Source organism: Cottoperca gobio, chromosome 21 (assembly GCF_900634415.1).
Source record: "Cottoperca gobio chromosome 21, fCotGob3.1, whole genome shotgun sequence".
Lineage (NCBI taxonomy): Eukaryota > Metazoa > Chordata > Actinopteri > Perciformes > Bovichtidae > Cottoperca > Cottoperca gobio.
The window spans coordinates 8,627,380-8,648,555 of NC_041375.1; the positions used below are offsets into that span (position 1 = coordinate 8,627,380).

Sequence of the window (21,176 nt, forward strand, 5' to 3'; positions counted from 1 at the left end):
AGTTTTGTCACATGTTTGCACACTATCTATATCGCATAAGTGTCTTTTCCTGGTTTCAGGCTCCATTACAATAAATGTCACTTTCTGACTCTATTAAATGCCTTTACCTAGACATTATATCAACATAACTAATGATTATTTACCAAATATTTCATTGTGTAAATATTTGTAAAAACCCCAATAGTCAACCCTATAATATTGTAGCAAGTATTTGACACTTGACATTCTGCATCTGAACTGTAATCCCTTTCATTACGCTAAAGATGTTAACCATGATCACAATTACGGCAGCAACATCAGTCATGTTAGGTAAAAAAAAAAAAAACCCTACATTGGTCTTCCCTTCACATTCCAATGATTGTCATGTATCCGAGTTAAGTCACTTCAGCACTTTGATTCTTAATTCTGAGCAGTGGAGCTCATCAAAACTACTATACCTGTTTCAGACTCTGTTTGAGTCCTTCATGGATTCAACTGTGAAACATCCTGTGAGCTAGTAGTCATCAGTCGACAGTGAACAAAGGAGTAAGGAGAGACAGACAGAGAGACAGAGAGATAGACAGAGAGAGAGAGACAGAGATAGACAGAGAGAGAGACAGAGAGAGTGGGAAGCAGAACCAGTGAGCAAAGAGACATAGAAAAAGAGACTTGTAGAGACTCAGAGAGAGAAACAAGTGGTAAGAGTCAAGACCGTGATAGAGGCCTAAATCTGACCTTCTCGCACTGACAGTGATCGTCTCCAGAGCTCCGTTACCTCTAATCTGCCATGACAGTCACACATTACTACTAATCTCTGCTGACAGGCGACCGTAGTGAAACAGACTAAACTTCCTGTCTTAACAGTGTCTGGATCATACTGCTCAGGCTCCTTCACTCAGGAGGGTCACACAAGCTGAAATGTCACTTACATCAAAACTAGTAGTATAGGTGCAAAAATACATAATTGTTGCCGTCATATCTACGGTATGTGAAATTAGATCTAATGCGAGGAGGAAGATGTAAATAGGAATATTACTGCAATAATCTACTGTACAGAATTGTGCTGTGATTTGTTATTAGCGTGCCAGTCCTTGAGCTCAATAAACTGCTTGACTGCTGGCTGAGAAATTTCAATAGTATCATACAAAACAACAAGCGTGTAAAATAATGGAACTTGAGCATTGATGAGCATTATCACACTTCATTTGGCATATTAATGACATTTTGAAAACAACCTTGACGGATTATGTTTAAATGTCAAGCGTTTATCTGAATAGTTGGTGCAAGACAGCAGATATAGAGTCTGTCTACAATTCATAACTAAAGGAAGTGAAATCTGTGATTAGCAGACAGCAGGGAGGCAACTGGAAGTACACACAACCCATCTCCGACATGGTTTGTTATGTTAAGGCAAAATTACATTTGGACAAGTTACTGTGACAGCTCTAAGCCCTCTCACACTCACATCTACAGTACCTCTACTGGACAGGCACTCGAGTTGACATAAGACAGAAAGAGATGAAGGAAGGGAGAGAAAGAGGAGCCAGAAAGGAGAGGGGAAGAAAGGTAAAGAGAAAAAGAAAGGTCATTCAGATAGGTCTATTCCACGTTAACAGTAAGCAGACACAGACATCAGTTTGTTCCGCTGCCTGACATTACACATACACTTCCTGTCTTCTCTTTCCTCTGCTTCTCCTCATCCGATTCTCTTTCATCCCCATCTCAATCTGCATCTCAAGAGACAGTGGTGCCAACATTTCAGCTGCCCTCATCTTGTTTTCATCACTGTCCTGCAGAACATGGCCATCACATCCTGACCTTTTATCTGCACTGTAACTCAAAGGTAACATCATTCCGACTGTCTACAAAACATGCGTCTCTCAAACTACATTTAAGTTACTGTACCCAATAAGCCATTATGTGATATAAAACATGTACTTTAATTCTTACTGTCTTTGATGTTTCAGAATATTTATTTTAGCCATCCCTCCAAAATGGTGTTTTAGGACTTCACTACTGTCATCTTACCGACCTGGTCCCAGTCCCAATGAAGCTGTTTCCTGTCTAACATCAGTTGTGATTGCCCCCTTTATGAACTGACCTACAGGTTACACCTAAAAGGTAAGATCAGGGAGTCCCCGAAGAACTTTCTTTCTCTTTGTAAAGTCAGAGCAGTCCTTTGAAGAAGCATTTAGACCGTGTGTCAGTAAACCTTGAAAAGCAGAGGTGGGATTTCTGGCACAACTTCACCTACTGTCAAGTTGCATGGAGGGGGAGAAGTCATAAGATTGTAAAGAACAACTTGTAGTTGTTATACGACACGTGTTGCTGTAGTGTTGATCTCTTCATTACAGTTCCAGTCTAGTTAAAAATGGAGGACGTTGTGGAAATACTTGGAGTATTTGGTCTCGGAGCCAGCCGGCTCAGAAGCAGAGCGGTTGTGGTTGCCAGAGATAACATGGACTTGCTCTTCTTCATTTGGCACAATACGTTGTGTAATTTGGACAACATTTTGTGATGCAATGCCAGAGCCTAAGTGATGTTAAGGTCATTGCTCTTCCTCTAGAGAGCGACTACATTATAACTTTAAGCGCAGTGCAGTGGCTGGGATGAATATAGTTTATATCACACGGTACAAGTTGTGACAAATATCTTATTGCTTGTACAATTTGTAAAACATTGCAAATAACTTTCTAAATTATTTACAAATATTCTGTGAATGAACATTTAGTACTAAATTAGGTTTAATATTTTAAAAAGTTCAGTACATGCAAAGTATGTAGCATCAAAGAAGATCTAGTAAATGTCAACATGTTAATCTCAAAATGTAGCTGTGACTTGTCAAACCTCACTTCTACCTTCACCAGAAATAACTTTTCTCCTGAGCAATGTGATGTGAACTCCTCTCTAAGAACTCTTAAATGTATATATTTTATAGTGTATATGTTATTTATATAAAGTACATTTATATTTTAAGATTTGATTTGAGAAGAATTGTCTGCATTGCACACATAAATATGTCCTTTGATTAGTTTTTAAGGCCTTTTCTATGAAGAAGTGGAAATGCAACATGTCAAAGTTTGAGTGGCGCACTACCAATATACGTAGATATACACATATATACATAAACAAATGCAAAATGACTCACTGGACTTGAGGGCTGAGGAATTGACTTCAATCTCTCCTCCTGCGATTGGCTGGAAGACGGACAGCTCGGATTGGTGGAGGTCGGGGCTGGGGGCTAGCCTCGGGTTAGCCACACCCCTCTGCTGGGCTTCCTGCTCCTCATACACTGCCATCAGCTGAGAAGTAAAGAAACAAAACACACACAAAATGTAGATGGTTGTTTGTTTTATTTTGTCTATTATTTTGCATCCATTATGAACACTGTATTTTATCAGAGTGGTATTCAAATGCATTGTACAGTACAGTGCAGGGCAAAATTAGAGGCAACACGCACGGCAAATTCTTTTACCTGCATGTACTTAAAATGTTTAAAACTTGAGCCAAATTTTGCAATACTCAACAGGTGTATTAATACAGTTAGAGAATGTGCATAGACAGGAGATAAAGAAAAAACCCTGGGGGAAATAGTTTTCAGAGAATTTTCTTTTGGCTTTTAGTGACCACAACAATCTGCAATACACCCCGCTGGTCCAATTTCTTTAGATGAAGCAAGACAAATTCACGTGTGGCTTTGTTTGTACGCAATTTCTGAGTTACCTTGTGGATGAGGACGCTATAGAGGACGTCCAAGGAGCCCAGCATTCCTGCGACAGAGTGTGTGTCTAATGTTTAACAACGGCCTCCATTCGTGTCTCCACTCAGCATGTGTGTGCGACACCCTGCCAGCTCTCACTGTTATATAGTGGAATCCCTGTCTATTGAGCGTTGCACTGAGTCTGCGTTTAGCCTAACATAGCACACAGCTTGTCAACACAGTGTTCTAGGGGCCTCCACGTGAAGCCTGAATAGACCTGTGAGCGTGTATATGTATGTATGTGTGTTTGGTGTCTATAGGGGCCAAGAGCAAAGAAAGGGGACTTTGCCAGTAAAGCCAGAGGGTTCCTGCTACACTGGAAGCCACAAGTGTGCAACATACTCTCTCACTCATATATACATGAGTATACACATGCATGCAAACAGGCACAAACCGTATGAAACTGTGCGCACTCGTGCACACACACATACTGTAGATGTGGGTCACTGCAATGCGATTTGCTGGCAGAAAAAACAACAACGCCAACATTATGAAAATGGAATTCTAAAGCGAAGCAAAGTGATGCCAACATTTTAGACTAAAAGCCGACGTAGGTGCTAGCACAGTGAAGTCCACTGACTGCATCTACAACCTGATGATTTAAGCAGGTTTTCACTGGAATTTCTTCACAGAAGCACAATAAAAGATCTTACTCTTTCTCAACAAAATAAAAGGTAATTTCCTAGCCACTTCAATGTTACTTCATGCACCTGCAAGCCCTGTAGTACTTGTGTCATGTGGAACTGAGTGTTGAGGCACTTATTCTCGAAGGTTTCTCCTTTATATGCTGTGGCTTGTACCTCATTTGTGCGTCGCTGGACAAAAGCATGAAATAGTAAATATAAAAGCTCTATAGTGACACTGAAACTTATTTTTCTAAGTGTGTATGTCTGCGTATAGATATACATACTTTATAAAGTATGTGTCCTTTCTTTCCAGTATGACCTCACCAGGCCGAGAGCAGACTAAAATCCAGTTATACAATATCGCACCCATCTTATCCTCTCCCCATCCGTATCTCACCAATGATTCGGCACAACCATTGCCTGTCAGTTTCTCACACATTCATGTTCTGTCACACTCCCAGTTTCCATCTAACACACACCTTTCTCACTGTCTAGCTCTATCTTCCCTCTATCTCCCCACCCCCCCCCCCCCCTTCCTCTGTCTCAGCTCTTAATTTACACCTTTCTGTCATGAGTGTAAAGCCTTTGTTTTGTTATGTAACCACAAGCGCTTTTAATTTGATGCTGATTCGATAGCATTTGTCACTTTTCGGTAAAGCTGCTCTGGTGCAAAACGTTTACAAGTATTGTCCTGCAGCTACCTGCAGGGATGGCCAAAAGCAGGCAATAAAAAGAGAGATAGGAAGATTCAAAAAAACATATTAAGATATGTAATAAAAAATGTGCTTACAATCTTATCTAGTAACATCTGTCTGTGAAGAGAGTGGTACAAGACTAATAGCTCCCAGATAAAAACACACAGAGATTCTTAAAAAAACATCTGAAAGAATGACAGGAAGAGAAATGGCTAGACAAATTCAACATAGCCTTGCCGAGTCTCCTTAAAAGCACAGGTGGAAAGAAGGAATGACAGGCAGACGATGAGAGATTAGGACTTTGCTTCTGTTCTCTTCGACAGGAGACTCAAAGACCTGCCAAACAGAATGACACCACAACCTGAGAATGAGAGGGAGAGAGGGAGAGAGGGGTTGGAGAGACAGAGGTGAGACTGCAGAGAGCGAAAGCACCGAGAGAAAAAAAGAGAGAGTCATAGAGAATGTGTGAGAGAGAAATATAATGATAATAATGAGGGGGAATGACAGATGTGATGTACTGTAAAAACTGTTGTAGTGAGTAAGAGCGAAGATTGAGATTGTCTGAGAGTGTCACCGTGTCAAGTGTGAGTGCAATGATGTGTACATTTTCAGCTAAATTAAAAGTTACATGCTGCCAACTCTGTCCCTTTTCCTCTTAACCACAACACTTTTCCCCTCAAGAGTACTGCTGTATTGGAAGCTCAGGAGATGTTTCCTGGTGCAGTACACACCGGTTAAGTAATAAGAAAATCATTACTTTTAGCAATCGAGCACCGCTCGTGTGTCTCAGTCACGTTATTATATGTAATATTTAACCTTCTCATCAGCTCTCCTGTCAACAAATCTGACAGACTCAAAGACAAAGATAATAGTAAACTCACTTTTTCACAGTTTCAGTATTTCTTCCTGTCAAAACACACATTTTACTTTGATCGTTTTGCTGACATCCTCATGTAGAAATGCCTTCATCCATCTGTGAACTCAAAAATGCTGAGCGAGAAATAAGGCTTCATTTGGGTTTGGAAAGAAGTGCAAAACAACGACTGACTATGACACAAACCGTATGAAAGTGTGATTTCTTTGTTCACAATTTTCTTTTAAACTAAAAATCCTCTCTGCTACTGTTGGTGAGGTCAGAGGTCAGGTTCAACTAAAATTGGCTTAAGGAAACTTCAATAGTATAGATGGCAGCCTCGGGGTTAAGATGTCCATACTCACAGCATCACTCTATTGGAACTAAATGTTTTAGTGTTACTTTCCTTAGGTGTAGGAGCCAATTAGCGCACCTGCTATAAGTAGGAACCAATGTTTGTTGACGGTGGTGTTCCGCCGGAAGGTAAACAGTTTTTGACCATGCACGCACACATACATAAATTGGCGAAGGTAGCGTTTGCTCCCGCAGGCTAACCTATTGTGTGTCTAAATGTCATGGTATGTTTGCTGATGGAAAAAAGAAATAAACGGACTGAATGTTCAATTGCAAATGTTTGGAATCGGAATCTTTATTCAGCAGGCACGACAACAAGTGCGTCAACTAGAGCAACAAAGCGGAATCCCAGCGTTGGCTTAGCCTCAACAATTAAGTCAAAAACTGTTTGCCTTCCGGCGGAACACCACCGTCAACAATCATTGGTTCCTACTTATTGCAGGAGCGCTAATTGGCTCCCACACACAGGCCCCTTATTGTTAGTACAGGTGGAACAAATAATTTACTGCAAACAATAAAAGGAGCTAACGGTGAAAGCATAAATTAAACAATGTACACTTCTTGTACTAAACAAGGATTAGTTACAGGTCTCACAATAATGTTGGTCTTGGTTTGCAGCTTGACAGAACGCACAAGACCCCTCTTGTCAGGAAAAACTTCCAATACTTTGCCGAGAGGCCAGGAACCAGTGTGTAGGAGCCAATTAGCGCTCCTGCTATAAGTCAATAACCATTGGTTCCTACTTATAGCAGGAGCGCTAATTGGCTCCTACATTAGGATTATATATATTACTTTATGTCAAAAATAATTTCATAACACACTACCACTTGGATCATCGAGTCCAATTTAGGACCAAACTGAACACATTTGGGACTTATTTTTTGCCAAATTACTAAAATGTCCATGAACCACTTTGGGTGTCAGCTATACAATAATTTAGTTGAGCTTTAATTAAAAGCACAGGTAGAAAGCCAGGGGTTAAATACTAAAGCTAGCTAAATCTTTCCCCCTAAGGTTACATCTAAGCTCTCTCCCCATCCCTTCTCCATTTATCGTTACTGTGTGGTCAATATAAGGTTCACGCAGGTTACCTAGGACAAGTGGAGGCTAGGGGGAGGTAATTTGGTGTGTGCATGTGTGTGTGTATGTGTTGGGACTACCTGACCTGAAGCTAGGATCAATCGAGGGTCTGACCCTATAAGCCAAAATCAACCCGGACACCAATGCACTGATGGTGTGTCAAAATTTGGGCATTCTAAATCTCCACCACACTTAACCTCAGGACCCTTGCCAGAAGCTTGTAAAAAGGCCATCACCAATAAGATAGCAAGATTTATATGCAAGGATATGCAACCTATTGGCATTGTTTCGGGGGAAGGTTTTTGAAAAAGTGGCCTTATTCTATCCAGGGGGGACATACACACAATACTGCACTAAAAATGTTTTTCTCTGTGATCATAGAATCATGGTCAGTAATAACTGGTTATGGTAGTATTCATGAGCCAGTGTTTCCCCTACCATTGTCTTGGGGTACCGTTGCGCCCCCCCATGAAATTCAAGGTGTATTTTTTGGGGGGAGTTTTTGTTTTTCTTTGCTTTGCGCATTCACATTCTCTCCTCCGCTCTGTTTCGCGAAGGGCAGAGCTTTGCTGCCGACACACACACACACACATGCGCACACACCAACAGTCAGAGCGGAGAAAAGGAGAGGAGTGTACTAAATGAAAATTCGCGCCACCCATTAGACAACATAAGTGAAAACACCTGTGTGGGTGCATGGACCTAGAATGGACCTAGAATGTGTAAGTCCAACTACAGTATTGATATTGGATGATTTACTTTCCATTAACCTTGGATATTAATTGTGTACTGTATATAATTAAATATGAGCGTATTAGGGCCAGAATATGACACGGGCAGCCAGCTAGCGCTTGATTGTTTATCTACAGACAGACTCACCACGCTGCAGATCTTTTTGAATGACGAAAAAGCTCAATCGCTATCCTTGCGAATATCAACACAAAGAGCAGCCCACAGTGTTATGTTGAAGGTAAGCTAACTCAGGTATAATTAATAGACTATAGGTGAAAAAATCTAAACATGAGAAGCCTGCTAATCGCAATAATTGATTTTATGGGGGCACAAAGACCACAAGGTAATTATTATTATTCATTTATTTTCTGCTCACTCACCAATAAACAGTGATATATCGGTGAGCTGCGAATGATATACAACGTAAATAGCATGTGCCAGCGGTTGTGTGCACTGCTCAGCATCTACGAGAGTTTATGTATTATGTGTAAGTGAGAGAGAGGGTATGGAGAAGTGCAGAGTTGGTTCCTTTCCTTTTATTAAAATTAAAAGAGCACATGAAATTAAGATAGGTAGATTAATAGCAGTTCAGGATTTAAGTGCATAACAGGGCATCAGTGCTCGCTCGCACACACACACACACACACACACAACCATCTCTTTTCACATCATACCCTTTATAATCGGGTCGATTAGGACCTGATTGATTAGTTTGGAGTGGATCGATAAAATGCTACAATCAGCCAAATGCATGAGCGTATAGACACAGCTCGCAGACAGTGAACACACTCCCTCACATACACACACACACACACAACAATCTTTAAATATGCTTAAGCTATCTGTGCACCACTGAGCTTTGATTTCCACTCATGATGTTCAAGCGTGTGTGCGTGCTTTGGCATCTTATGCAGTCAGCAATATCTTTATCAATGACCACTCCATCATAACAACAAATTGAAGGGGTGAGTGGCTACACATGATGGCACCTGTCCATTATATGTGGAATGTGTGTGTGGTGGTATTTTTAAAGTCAGTACGTGCTGTTGTTCTGGTATATTAGGGGATTGAGAGAAGGTAAGACTGTGTACTAAAATAACAATTTTATTTTCTCCTTGCAAATATGCTAATTTACTGCCATATGTGCTATTTCAGCTTGTGTTGAAAAAGGAAAATTATTAATTAACTGAAGTAATCTGAATACAACAATAAATTCAGGATAATAAATGTGTCATCTAGGTTCAAAATCCCAAAGCTCTTACTGACACACTGTTCCTCATAAGAAAGAGAGCAGGTTTGATCACTCAGTTACACACACACACACACACACATACACACATACACATACGCACACACACACACACACACACACACACACACAATGACTGTGAATAGACTGACAGCACCACCTAGCTCTACACAATAGAAGCTGCATCTGAAGTGCATCTTAAAGCCACCGGGCGACCTCCCCCACCCCACACTCCTGTCTGTTATTGTGTCATGTATGTGTTATCCTATCCAAACAAAAGAGCCGTTGTATGCCTGTGAGAAGCAAAGAAAGAGGAAGACACAATGCTTCAAAGGAAGGAAAGCTGTACGGGAAAGCAATGGTTCAATGCCTTGTGGTATATGCAGAATGTTTTAAACTCCATCCTTTGTGAATAAAATGTGTTGGTGCTACATCCATTTCCCTCTCTGCCCCTTTGATGTATGCCAAAGCTTTAAAAAAGGCATTTTTATGGTCTCATGACGTAATATTGATGCAGGTCTTTGTGGTGCACCCATAAAAGAAGGCAGCACAGGGTTGGTAATCTGGCCGGATAAGGTCACTAGAAGCCATACAGGCCCTCTGTAAAGCTAGCAAGAGAAGTCATTTTTAAAAAGCCTTGCACATTTCTGTGTGATGCCCATAAAAATAATTGTGCAGATCACAAAGAGAATTTGAATGAGCCCTGAGGCAGGTCAACTCTTCTATGCTAGGCTATGTACAAGTTGGCCTTTTCGTCTTTCATCAGCAAATATTCCTGCTTAGCCCTGTGTTCCCCTCTGGCTTCACTTTGCCTCCCTCTTTTGCTTCCTCTCTCTTCTTTTCCCTTTCCTCTTCTCCGGTTGCCTCCTCTCTCCATAATTTTGCTTCCTCTCATTTACCCTGCCTCCTTTTGCTTCTCTTTCTCTTCTTTGCTGCCTGTAACCTCCTCCACAGCTTGCCTCAACCAGCTGGTCCCCTTCTCCCTGCTGAGTTGTAGCGGTTCCTTACAAATCAGCTGATGTAAATCATCATGTTCCAGCACTTTGCTCTATTGGATACACCCACAAAGCAACAAAGAGCTTATCGATTAACACATGAATCTGCGCTCTCTCTCTCTCTCAGTCTCCATAATATTAATCTTGCTATTTTATTCCTTCATGTATTTTCTCTTTTCTTTCTTGTTCTCTTCTTTTGTAATCTTTAAAGAGTCAAACATCAACAACAATAGATTTATGTACAGATAGGAAAACACACTTTACACAAAGGGATACAGATACACTCCACAAAAACACACATATCTCTGACTGTGACCTCTCTGCTGCAATCGATCCATCGCCATGGTAATCCATAATCAGGATGGTGTTGTCTCCGTACGGAGAATATGGATGAATCAAATTCACCTGCTCAGCAGTTTGAAATGTTTGTGTAGGTTTGTGTCAGTGTGTGTGCTGACCCTCTATTGATCTCCAGTCACCTTACCTCTCAGTAGAGCATGAGAAATCGAGACAAGACAGACCGGAAGGAAAAGACGAATAGGGGACAGAAATACTGTTAAGAATGAGAAACACAGCCATTAGGACAGAGAGAGAGAGAGAGAGAGAGAGAGAGAGAGAGAGAGAGAGAGAGAGAGAGAGAGAGAGAGAGAGAGAGAGAGAGAGAGAGATACATACATACATACAGTTCAGACTGTAGAGAGCAAGATGAAAATACATACTGAAAGACGTTATATAGACATATTATTGAGAGACAGAGAAAGCAGAAACTGTCAAAAGTTGAGCATCCTCCATCAGCACCAGCAGTACAACTGCTCAGAGACTTTATGAACTTCAGTGTCTGTCACACAGCCAAAATAGAATGGCAACTTCTGTTCCCTCAATAATGCAGATAGTGTGTGTAATTCCCTGCATATGTGCATGCATGTGCGTGAATATGTGCGTGTGTGTGTGTCCCTGTATTCATACATATTGTGTATGTATTTATGCTTGTGCATGAGGAAGAATGCAAGAATGTGTGAGTGTGTGTGTGAGTGTGTTCAGCCATCTACCACCGCCTGCCTAAGGCTGTGTGTAGACCACACTTGGCCATATGGAACAGCCTTTTGGAGACACGCAGTGGCACGGATGGACACATTCTGTGCAGGCCATATTCTCAAGGATCCACCAGTAGCGGTCTGAGCGACAGCACTCATGAACCAGAGGAGCCTATTAACCAGAGGAGACTGCACAGGCTGTACTCACTGGGAAGAAGAGAGTAATTGGGTATCAAAGCAGCTTTTTAAGGTGGATATATTATTCACAAATGTTGGGGAATTGGATGAAAGTAATTGAAACCACTCTCTTAAGCTACTGAAAATGCAAAAAATGTCAGAAGTAATTTAAGAACCTGGATAATAAAAACTGAAGCCTACTAAATTTCGTACACCCTACTACCACCTGATCCAAATACTTAATGTTCCGTTTCAAAATGATGATGTTTTTAAGCTTAAATGATTCATCTGGCATAAGGAAAGTTTAACTTTGCTTATCATCAAGTTATTCACTGAATGAATGTTCCTTTGCAACAACTGATATGAGCAGTTCCCTCAACGCCAGCTAAAAACAGGAGTTTGCTCCCTAAATGTTTTGGAACAGGAGAAGAGAGATAACAGATTCACTAGCGAAGCAGTTTAAATGTCCTTCATAGAGCCCAAGATGATGTTGTCAAATCACCTCTGTCCAAACAACAATTCAGAAAAGAAAGATATTAAGTTTGCAATCATATAAAAACTGTAAAAGCAGCAAATCCTCACATTTGAGAAGACTAAACCAGCAAATATTGGGATTTTTATCGATAAATCAGTTGATTGATTACTCAATTATAAAAGATGTTGACAATTTTCCGTTATCAACTCACTGATGAATCGATTAATGTTTTCTTTCAGCCCATGTCCAGAGCAATGTCCCCACACCAACTCTAATCCACAACTGTATTCAACCATTAGAACAGAAAAAGCTTTGATCAAAGCTGCACCTTTATCAGGTTCAAAATACGCCACATTGTTGGACATGTGCGGAGACGTGAATGTTACACCAAAATGTGATTGTTGAAAATCTCATTAAAAAAACCCAAGAACATTGACATTATGCATGCATGACCATACGGACCTTGCTTTGCACAAGCGGGTATTGTTAGCGGGTGGTACTGTTGAAACAGAAAAGGGTTTTCATTTTGGTTCGTAATTACAGTGAGGTGTAAAATGTAAATGATTTTCCTAATGTGAAAGCTCAGTGCATATCCTTGAAAAGTTGTCAACGTTCAAACCGACGTCAAGGTTTAGTCTACAGCTCTCACATCCCCCGATAGCTCATTTATCCAGCCTTCCTTTCCTTCTACTTCTCCTTTCTTCTCCTTTCCAACATCTTATCTCATTCAATTGGCTCTCCACATAACAATGGCCGTCTGAGTGGCTTTTGAAGTAGGATTTGCTGTCTGTCAGATGTGACTGATTAGGCTGCACACGCACGCACACACACCACGTACATGCAAACGCGGTTTCACACTCGTACGCACACACAAAGTGTTTTGATGGTGATTATCTGAGGCCTAACATGTCAAAACACTAAGCAGTGATAATTGTCAGCTGGCAGTCCTAAAGCTGGATCCATGCACATACACACGGAAACACACAAGAATTAAGAGAATCGATTGTATTACACCTACGACGAGTATGCGTATCATAAGCTTTCTCAAGAGGGATACAAAAGGAAAGCATGATTTCTAAGTGTTCTTTAATGAAATTTGTTTTAGATAGTAATACATATGTTACTCCCTTGTACCTATAAAGTTTTGAACTCTTTAAACATGTTTGGCAAAGGGTTGCTGTCCTGTTCTATGCACCGGAGGATTGCCGCTTCTGCCATTCACATGTCTATAATCTGTAACCACTTTGGGGATTACTGGGTTAATTGTTGAAAGGTTGTCTCCTGACCTTTTTCTGCTTCAGAGCTGAAGGAAAACAATCAATCTCACCATTCAAACCAGTGCAATGAAAAACATATTTCCAACACCATTAACTATTTCTACGCAAGTAGGAAAGGCCGACTTTCACCATTTTAAATCACTCATTTCTGCTGATCAGTTGAAAAACTGAAAAAGATGACTTTATCCATCACCGTAAAGCAGCTTCCAATGGGTTTCAATGGGTTCAGCCAGAGTCTTCTAAACAGGAGTGGCTCTTGTAAAGCTAAAATGAACATCATAAGGTTCACAAAGACAGTGTTTATCACAAGGACATTGTGTCACACAGTCCATCATATTTTACAGGAGTTTATGTCCTGTCTTTGTGCATGGTTAGACATATTTCTGCATATTTTTGAACTTTGTCTTTGCTTTCCCGATGTCATTGTTAGGGACATCATTGGATGATCATGAAACAAATATCAAAGCTTGTCATATCGATACAAAAACAGCTCTTTGATCATTGACAGTGTCCACAAAACGAATGATACTTTCATTTGATTAATTTTGCAGCATGAAAGAGGAATCCTAAAAAAAACCTTGTAATATATTGAAGGAATGTGAATGTTCTCTGTAATGTTGCAATATTCAGTGCCGTTTGTGATACCACAGTGGTTTTGCAAGAGGTGACCCTAGTGTTCTGATGATGTATTCCCGACTGTTTGCGGAATATTGTGATTAATAAATAAACTGCAAACTGATACGAGTTTGCACACTTAATAAAGCAGTTTCCTGAAAACATCATTTTATTTTATTTTTCTACTGAATTCCTTGTTAATGACAAACAAATGGATGGACAGGGTCAGTCGGACAGGGATTAGACTTGTTTTTATACCCAGTTTCGTTGGACTCTACAATACAGAGCAGGCACCGTTTGACCAAATGATCTTCCTGATAGGGATGTTTCCATCTCTCCCCATGTGGAGCTGTGTAACTTCACTCAGTCTTTTCATTAGTGTCTGCAGATGCTCCCATTATAAAGAGAGAGAGTGTGTGTATATGTGTGTATATATATATATATATATATATATGTGTGTGTGTGTGTGTGTGTGTGTGTATGTGAGAGAGAGAGTGAGGAAGGGAGAGAGAGAAAGATAGTTCATATGGTTAGGGGTGTGCTTATCAGTACCTGACTGTATATATGCACAAGCGTAACAAGTTATCATTCATGTTAGGCTAAACATGCATACTGACAGTCTAACGCACATAGAAATGGTAACTCTTGTCCGTGCTTTTTAGGCCATAATAGTCTGCTTGCTGTCAAAAGAGATTTTTTTTTGCATTACCAATAAGGTCTGGAGAATGCATCATAAGTATGCAAATTAAAATGTTATAAAAATAATAAATACAATCTAGCTTACTGTAAAGTAATCTTTTACGTCCTCAAACTATGCTTTAATTCACCGTTTCTTTTGTAAGCCTTAGTCTTGACCGCACACCAACAAACAAACATGCAGACAGCCACTGCAGTGTAGAATGAAGTGAACCTCGTGTCTGTTTTGGAGTAAATCAGGCCCATGACTTTAGGTTAGCCCTGAACTTTGTTCTGCAGCGGTGCTACATTTCACAGAGGACAACCTTTACTTCTATCTCTCATTATTTTCTATGGAAATACATTGCTGCTGGATGTATCTAACAACAGAGTCAGGTTTTACCAGCAAGTGCCAGGTTGTAAAAATATGTGAACTTTAAAGCCTGCACTTCTAACCGGTTTTCAACAGTCTCATAGCAACGGCATGTAAGATGACCAGATCCTCTCCCAAGCACCTGCTGAGTGCCAAAAACAAAGATGTTCCATGTCTTCATACTATTTTACATACTATAAGATATTCAACAGTGTCTTATACTTGGCAGGAAAGCTAAGCCTAACTGCAGTGCAAGCTGACTGCTGCAGGAGGAGTAGAGTCCGGAGCTAATTTGGCCTTTTTCACATACTTTTGATTCTGCCTTACTAAACCCCATTAAGAAATCTTTAGCATGTCAGTGTTTGGTATCTTTTTTTCAGCACAACCTCACCTATATCACCAGTGTTTATGGGAGTGTGTCTACGTGCTCTATGCGCTCAGCAACATGAGAGCTGCGGTTTCCGTCTGTGTTTGTGTGACTTGGCTTTGTGTGTTGCTCTGCTCCGTTGTGTAGAGTTTTTGGTGGGGTTGGCGTGGACTGCCGAATAAGCGGGATGCCAGACAAAATATTTTTGTATCAACTTTATATCATCGTATCTCCGTTTTTACTGAGCCTATTTGCATGAAACAAAGACTGGCAGAGAGTTTCAAGCCAGTGCTTTCGACAGAAGCAGTCGGCAATGTTGGCCGGACTGTTGTTTTTATGTGGCGTCGGCTTGAACAGGTCACGTGATCTGATCACGTTGGCGTGACGGTCGACTCCTAAAGGTTAAGTACAAATCAAGGCTGGATTGATGTAACTTTATATAATGGGGATTTAAAATGAATACAGAACTTTTTTTTTTTTTTTTTTACAGAAATGAACTTAAACTGTATGTTTTTTAAAAAAACTGTCATTTTGTGTCAAGTTACTATCTTGCCAAGATGCAGCTGATGAATTTGTAACCATTTTACAAAAATTGAAAGCTAAGAAATTCATTCAAAAACCTGACCTCGGATTAGCTTTGGCTCCATTTCTCTCACTTGCTGATCCTTTCTATTTTATTTCCTTTCTCCCACCTCTCCTGTCTTACCTCCACCTCCTCAAGGTGAATCACAGAAATGATGTGACACCTACTCAGAGAACTGATGGGGAGTGTGTGTGAGTGAGTGTGTGTGTGTGTGTGTGTGTGTGTGTGTGTGTGTATGTGTGTGTGTGTGTGTGTGTGTGTGTGTGTGTGTGGGGGGGGGGTTAGGCAATTAAATGAGCCTGTTATCATCACTCACACATTCAGGGACAGGTTCACTCTTTATAAAGCTCTCACCGCCTAGCGCATTACTCTGTCAATGTATGTAAATCTTTCTGCTAACTGCTGGTAGCTTTGTGTGCGAGAGAAACTAACCCACACCCACACACAGCTTTTCTTTCTAAAAGGTTGACATGAGAGGTGGTCCTTCTAACATCTCTGTGATTGAGGTTAAGAGTAAAGCTCATAGCCAACACAGAGTGATTACATTATTCTCCCTAAAAGATCATATCTTCTATTCACAAGACCATGAATCAAATCCATCTCGACACAAAACAACATGTACTTAAAAAAGGGGCAATCAACCTTAATGCAGACTGCACACTGCCAACAGCACAGTTGCAAAAGTCTCTCGATAAAATTTCAGATTAGCCTACAATTTCTCAGGAAGATTTCCACATATGTTCTTGAAACAGCCCGAGGCTTGCTGCAGCAAAATGCATAATAGACTTATATGGCTATGAGTCGAGGCTTTTAAGTCTTTAGATCAAGCAGCAAATTATGCTGTCTCAGTGTAATCATAATGAACTACAGAATAGGACTGGCAGGTCTTCAGAGGTTCCACGTAAAGGATTTAAAAGCTGTTTTTCTCCCATACAAATCTGCATGCTGAGATAATCTCATCTGATTTGACTGTTCTCATACGGTAAATTAGGATAGTTCTTCTAATCTCTCATTTTAGAGAGCAAGAAGGTCTTTTCACTTGACCATAGCTTGTAAGACCCCTTGTGAGTTTTTCCTGAGGAATTTTGGATTGTTTAACTCAATATGTTAAAGTTGGAACCAAACAACAAAAAGTCCAATTTTAAACAAGTCATCTACATATGAACAACTCATTTCATATGTTTACTTTTTATTTCACCAATGTATTTTTGATTGAATTCTCCATGAACATTTACAGTAAATAAACAGATTTGTAAAAACTTAATAAAACGGCAGATGAATGTGCTGTCATGGCTCTTATGATCTGGAGCCCACACAATGTTTTCTAAACCCTCTAAAATGTCTAATACTCTGCCAGAAATGCCACACCATCAATCTGAACACAAAGCTACTTGTTTTTAATCCCTGAAAATGTGATTAAGTCCTACAAGTTTGTAACACACTGTCAAAGTTGAGAGAAAGAACAGGCAGAAAAAGAGAGCGGTGAATGGGGAACTAAAATGTGAGCTACTAGTCTACTGCTCCTTAACCTTGTATCATTCTGTCCATAACACCTGATTTCCTGTGTGTCTATCCAACACAAAGGCAATCCTAACTATAACTGCAGAATTAGATTCTTCCATCGGCACATGTCTTGTCATGCCTGTATCTATGTTTAGAATGTAGCGGTAGGCTACTCGAGATGGACCAGCCATACTATCTACGGCTCCCACTTGTCACCTGCTCACTAGCTTGCTGTCATGGACAAAAAAAGATGGGCTTTCCATTTTTTTTTTTTTAGGACAGGGTCTATGCCATCCTAATTTAGAATTCCATACTTGGGAAATCCCTACATTTGGATGGTTCTGTAAAAGCTAAATTCCTATCCTAAGATAAGGTAACATGTTTCTGTAATACCAAAAGTCCTAAATGTCATCGTGAGATAAGATAGGATTCTGTAATAAGGCCCCTGGTCATTCAGTTAGTCTATAACCAACACACCCCCCATTGAGGTACTTCATTAAGATAATTCATCAGCACAATGAATCCGTGAGGAGGTGGACTTCATAATAATAACAATTAGTAACACACACACACACACACACACACAGACATGTCCATGCAGTACTGTGTATCCATCTATTCTAGGTGGGTCCCAGGTGCAGCTGTGTTTTCTTAATTAACAGCCAAGGTCCATGAAGACTACAGGCTTCATCATTTATTATATTTATAATTAACCCTTTTGCTTTCACTCTCTCTGCCTCTCTCTGTTTCATTTCAAATCACTCTGTTAACCCCTTCACTATCACTTAAAATCAATCATCTTTCATGTCCTGCGGGTTGACTGCCTCATGCTGTCACCTCGTGCCCATCTCACACACCTTCCCATTAACCCCACATTTGTCTTTATTTCACCGTCTCTTCAGCAATTCTTTAATTACCAGCCTCTCTGTGTCTTTCATTTTATTCACTCCAGCAATTAACCCCTCTCTCTCTCGCACCCTCCCGTTTTCGCCTCTTTTCATATGCTCTTACAAATTGCACCTATCTGTCTCGTTCCCGCTCTCTTAATGCGCTCATTGCCATCGCCCCTCTCTCTCTCTCTCTCTCTCTCTCTCTCTCTCTCTTTCTCTCTCTCTGGCCTTCTGTCTCATCTTCCCACCTAGTATACTCTCCCTCTCTTGCAAACGCCATTACTCAATTAACCCCCCTGGTTCCCCGCTAAGGGTCAACATATGTATCAGGTCTGGATCACGTCAGTATTTAGTCCACACACACACACACTCATGTGCACACTAAGGTGTGACTCAGAAATGATTGGATTCATTAGAGGAAAGGGTGAAAGAAAGAGGTGCGTGGTGAAGGGGAGGGAGGGAGCTAGAGCCAAGACCTTACTAAATACTGGTAGAGGACTCGGGACATGGAGAGAGAACAGCTATGTTCAATAAAAAGATCTGAAAGAGAGAAGCCAAGGAAATGAAGGCAAATATATGACAAGTATTGCAGGAAGGAAAGGGACAAACTGTGTATATGGGTCTATTGTGAGCAGATTTACAAGACGTGGCCAGGTTGAAAAGCACAAACACAAAAGCCAGGAAAGAGTGGAGTGTGTTGAGAGGACAGTGAATGAGTGTAGAGAGGATAACTAGTGTAAAGAGGAGGAGATGAGGTGGAGGTGAGAAGGATCATTTAGGTTCATTATGGTGAGATCACTGTTGTCTCCTCTTCATCCTGTCATGATGAGCAACCACTCTACGTAACAGAGATAATAATGCATGAGCCTGGAAGTCTGGATGACCTTTAGGGAGAAATGTCCATTAATTGGAAAGAGAGCCCCATGTATCTTAAAGCATCGGTTCAATGTAATGTGCAAGACTTCCGTAGTAGACGATATTTTTCCTTTTGTGATGAAACAGCATCTATTCACTTGGTTTAAAAAATAATTTGTTTAATAAAGTCCAATGTTATCCTTTAGTAGAGTTTTCTATCTTTTGCCATCATCTAATTGACACCAGAATTAGAAATTAATCAATAGCACACACAAGTCGCACTATTACCATGATTTAGCTTAAAATTAGCTTGTTAACTACAATCCGGTAGTAGACGTTGTCTCTCAACTCCAACCCCAATATCGCTTCTCAAAATGCTGATCCGACTATGAACAATTGATTTGCGCACAGAAGAGGAAGTCTTGGCCGGGATATCTGCTGACTTCACCGGAACCCCCGAAATATTGCCCCCTGCCCCCAGAGGCTTTATCGTTGTGAAACCGATAGCCGGTGGGTAAATATATAAAGTTACAGATTGTTGTAGTCACATTTTAGCATACATTTGTGTTGGTTTCAAATACTGCAAACATGGCATAGCTTGACATTATACGGTCTTTCTTAGAGATTCTCCTGCATCAGATTTATCACTTCAGTCATTTGTATTAACACACTTCAGTTATATAGCATGTGTTTTGTGTTCCCTTTATTTCTATTAATTAGTAACTGAGAAGCATGACACAAAATCGTGTTTGAACTACACTGTGCCGATGACTTAACTGCATCAGCCAGTTTAACATGACGAGTGTTCGTTCAAGCCTTCAAGGACTTCGACTGATCCATTCATGTGTGTGTGCGTGCGCAGCCGTACACAAGCACACACACACCCACAGACACAAAGACAAGAATGCGTGCATTTAGCAGATGGCTGGTGGTTAAGAGAGTGTGAATGATAAAATCTGCCCACTATTCCATCGCCTTGTCCATTATTCCACTCCACTGCTTTTGAAGGGTGTGAGGGTGTGTGGGTGTAAGCAAAAGTAGTGTGTGGATCTTTCTGCAAGCATTTTCATCTCATGTATCTGTGCAACAATCCACTCACGTCACTTGTGTCGTAAATGAACAATAATAAAATTAAGCCATTAAATTAAAACATAAAAAGAGCCATTTAATTGTGTTTTGCTCTATTCAGATTTTTATTGTTTCTGCCCATCATGTGTGACGGGTTGTAATGCAATCAAACTAATGGAACATTACGAAGCTATTGAAAATGTGGCACACGAGTAATATTGTATTACCCATCTGTGTGTGTGATCAAGTGAAACATGACATGTCTTTAACATACGACGCTATGCAGCATTAAAGGTTATGTTTGACGCCACTGTGTTCTTGATGAGTTATGTGGTGTCCGTGTGTAAAAGAGAAAAACATACATATGGGAGCGACGGCCGCCAGCAGCAGTTTGATTGATGATTCACTGGAATCACACACACACACACACACGCATAAAGAGCTCATTGACACGACAATAACCTAAAATATACACACATGATTAAAAACACACATGGTAAAATCCCCATTTGAGTTTACTGTCAAATAAGATTCAAGAACAATGAAGGCACTGCCCACACCCTGAAACACACACACACACACATATACCCTTTTACCCTATCAAACACATAGAGTAAGCTATTCATTACACAAACGGACATTGTAAATCAACGCTAAAGATATAACTTATATAACTAAAAGCTGATAATTCAGCGACACACATACATACAGTATGCACATATAGTAAAGGGTGCTCTGTTAATATATTTTGACTGTTAGTATAGACTGATGTACGTGTCACTGTACTGCAATTTACAAATGAGGCCACAGCCTTATCAAATATAATTCACAATTTAGCTGCTCCAGGAGAACGAGAAGGTTTATGGTCCTGCTACCCTTCTCAAGGACTAGCAGATACACCTGCTCTCTCTGTCTCACACACACACACACACACACACACACACACACACACACACGCGCA

At 40.4% G+C, this 21,176-nt stretch overlaps 1 protein-coding gene across 1 annotated transcript in view; it reads right to left on the reverse strand.

The window, feature by feature from the left end:
• Positions 1-21,176, reverse strand: part of LOC115026262 (partitioning defective 3 homolog B-like) — a 234,807-nt gene that overhangs the window by 188,570 nt on the left and 25,061 nt on the right. Inside the window, 1 exon segment of the mRNA XM_029459004.1 lies at positions 3,128-3,281. Coding sequence (XP_029314864.1) covers positions 3,128-3,281 — 154 coding nt within the window.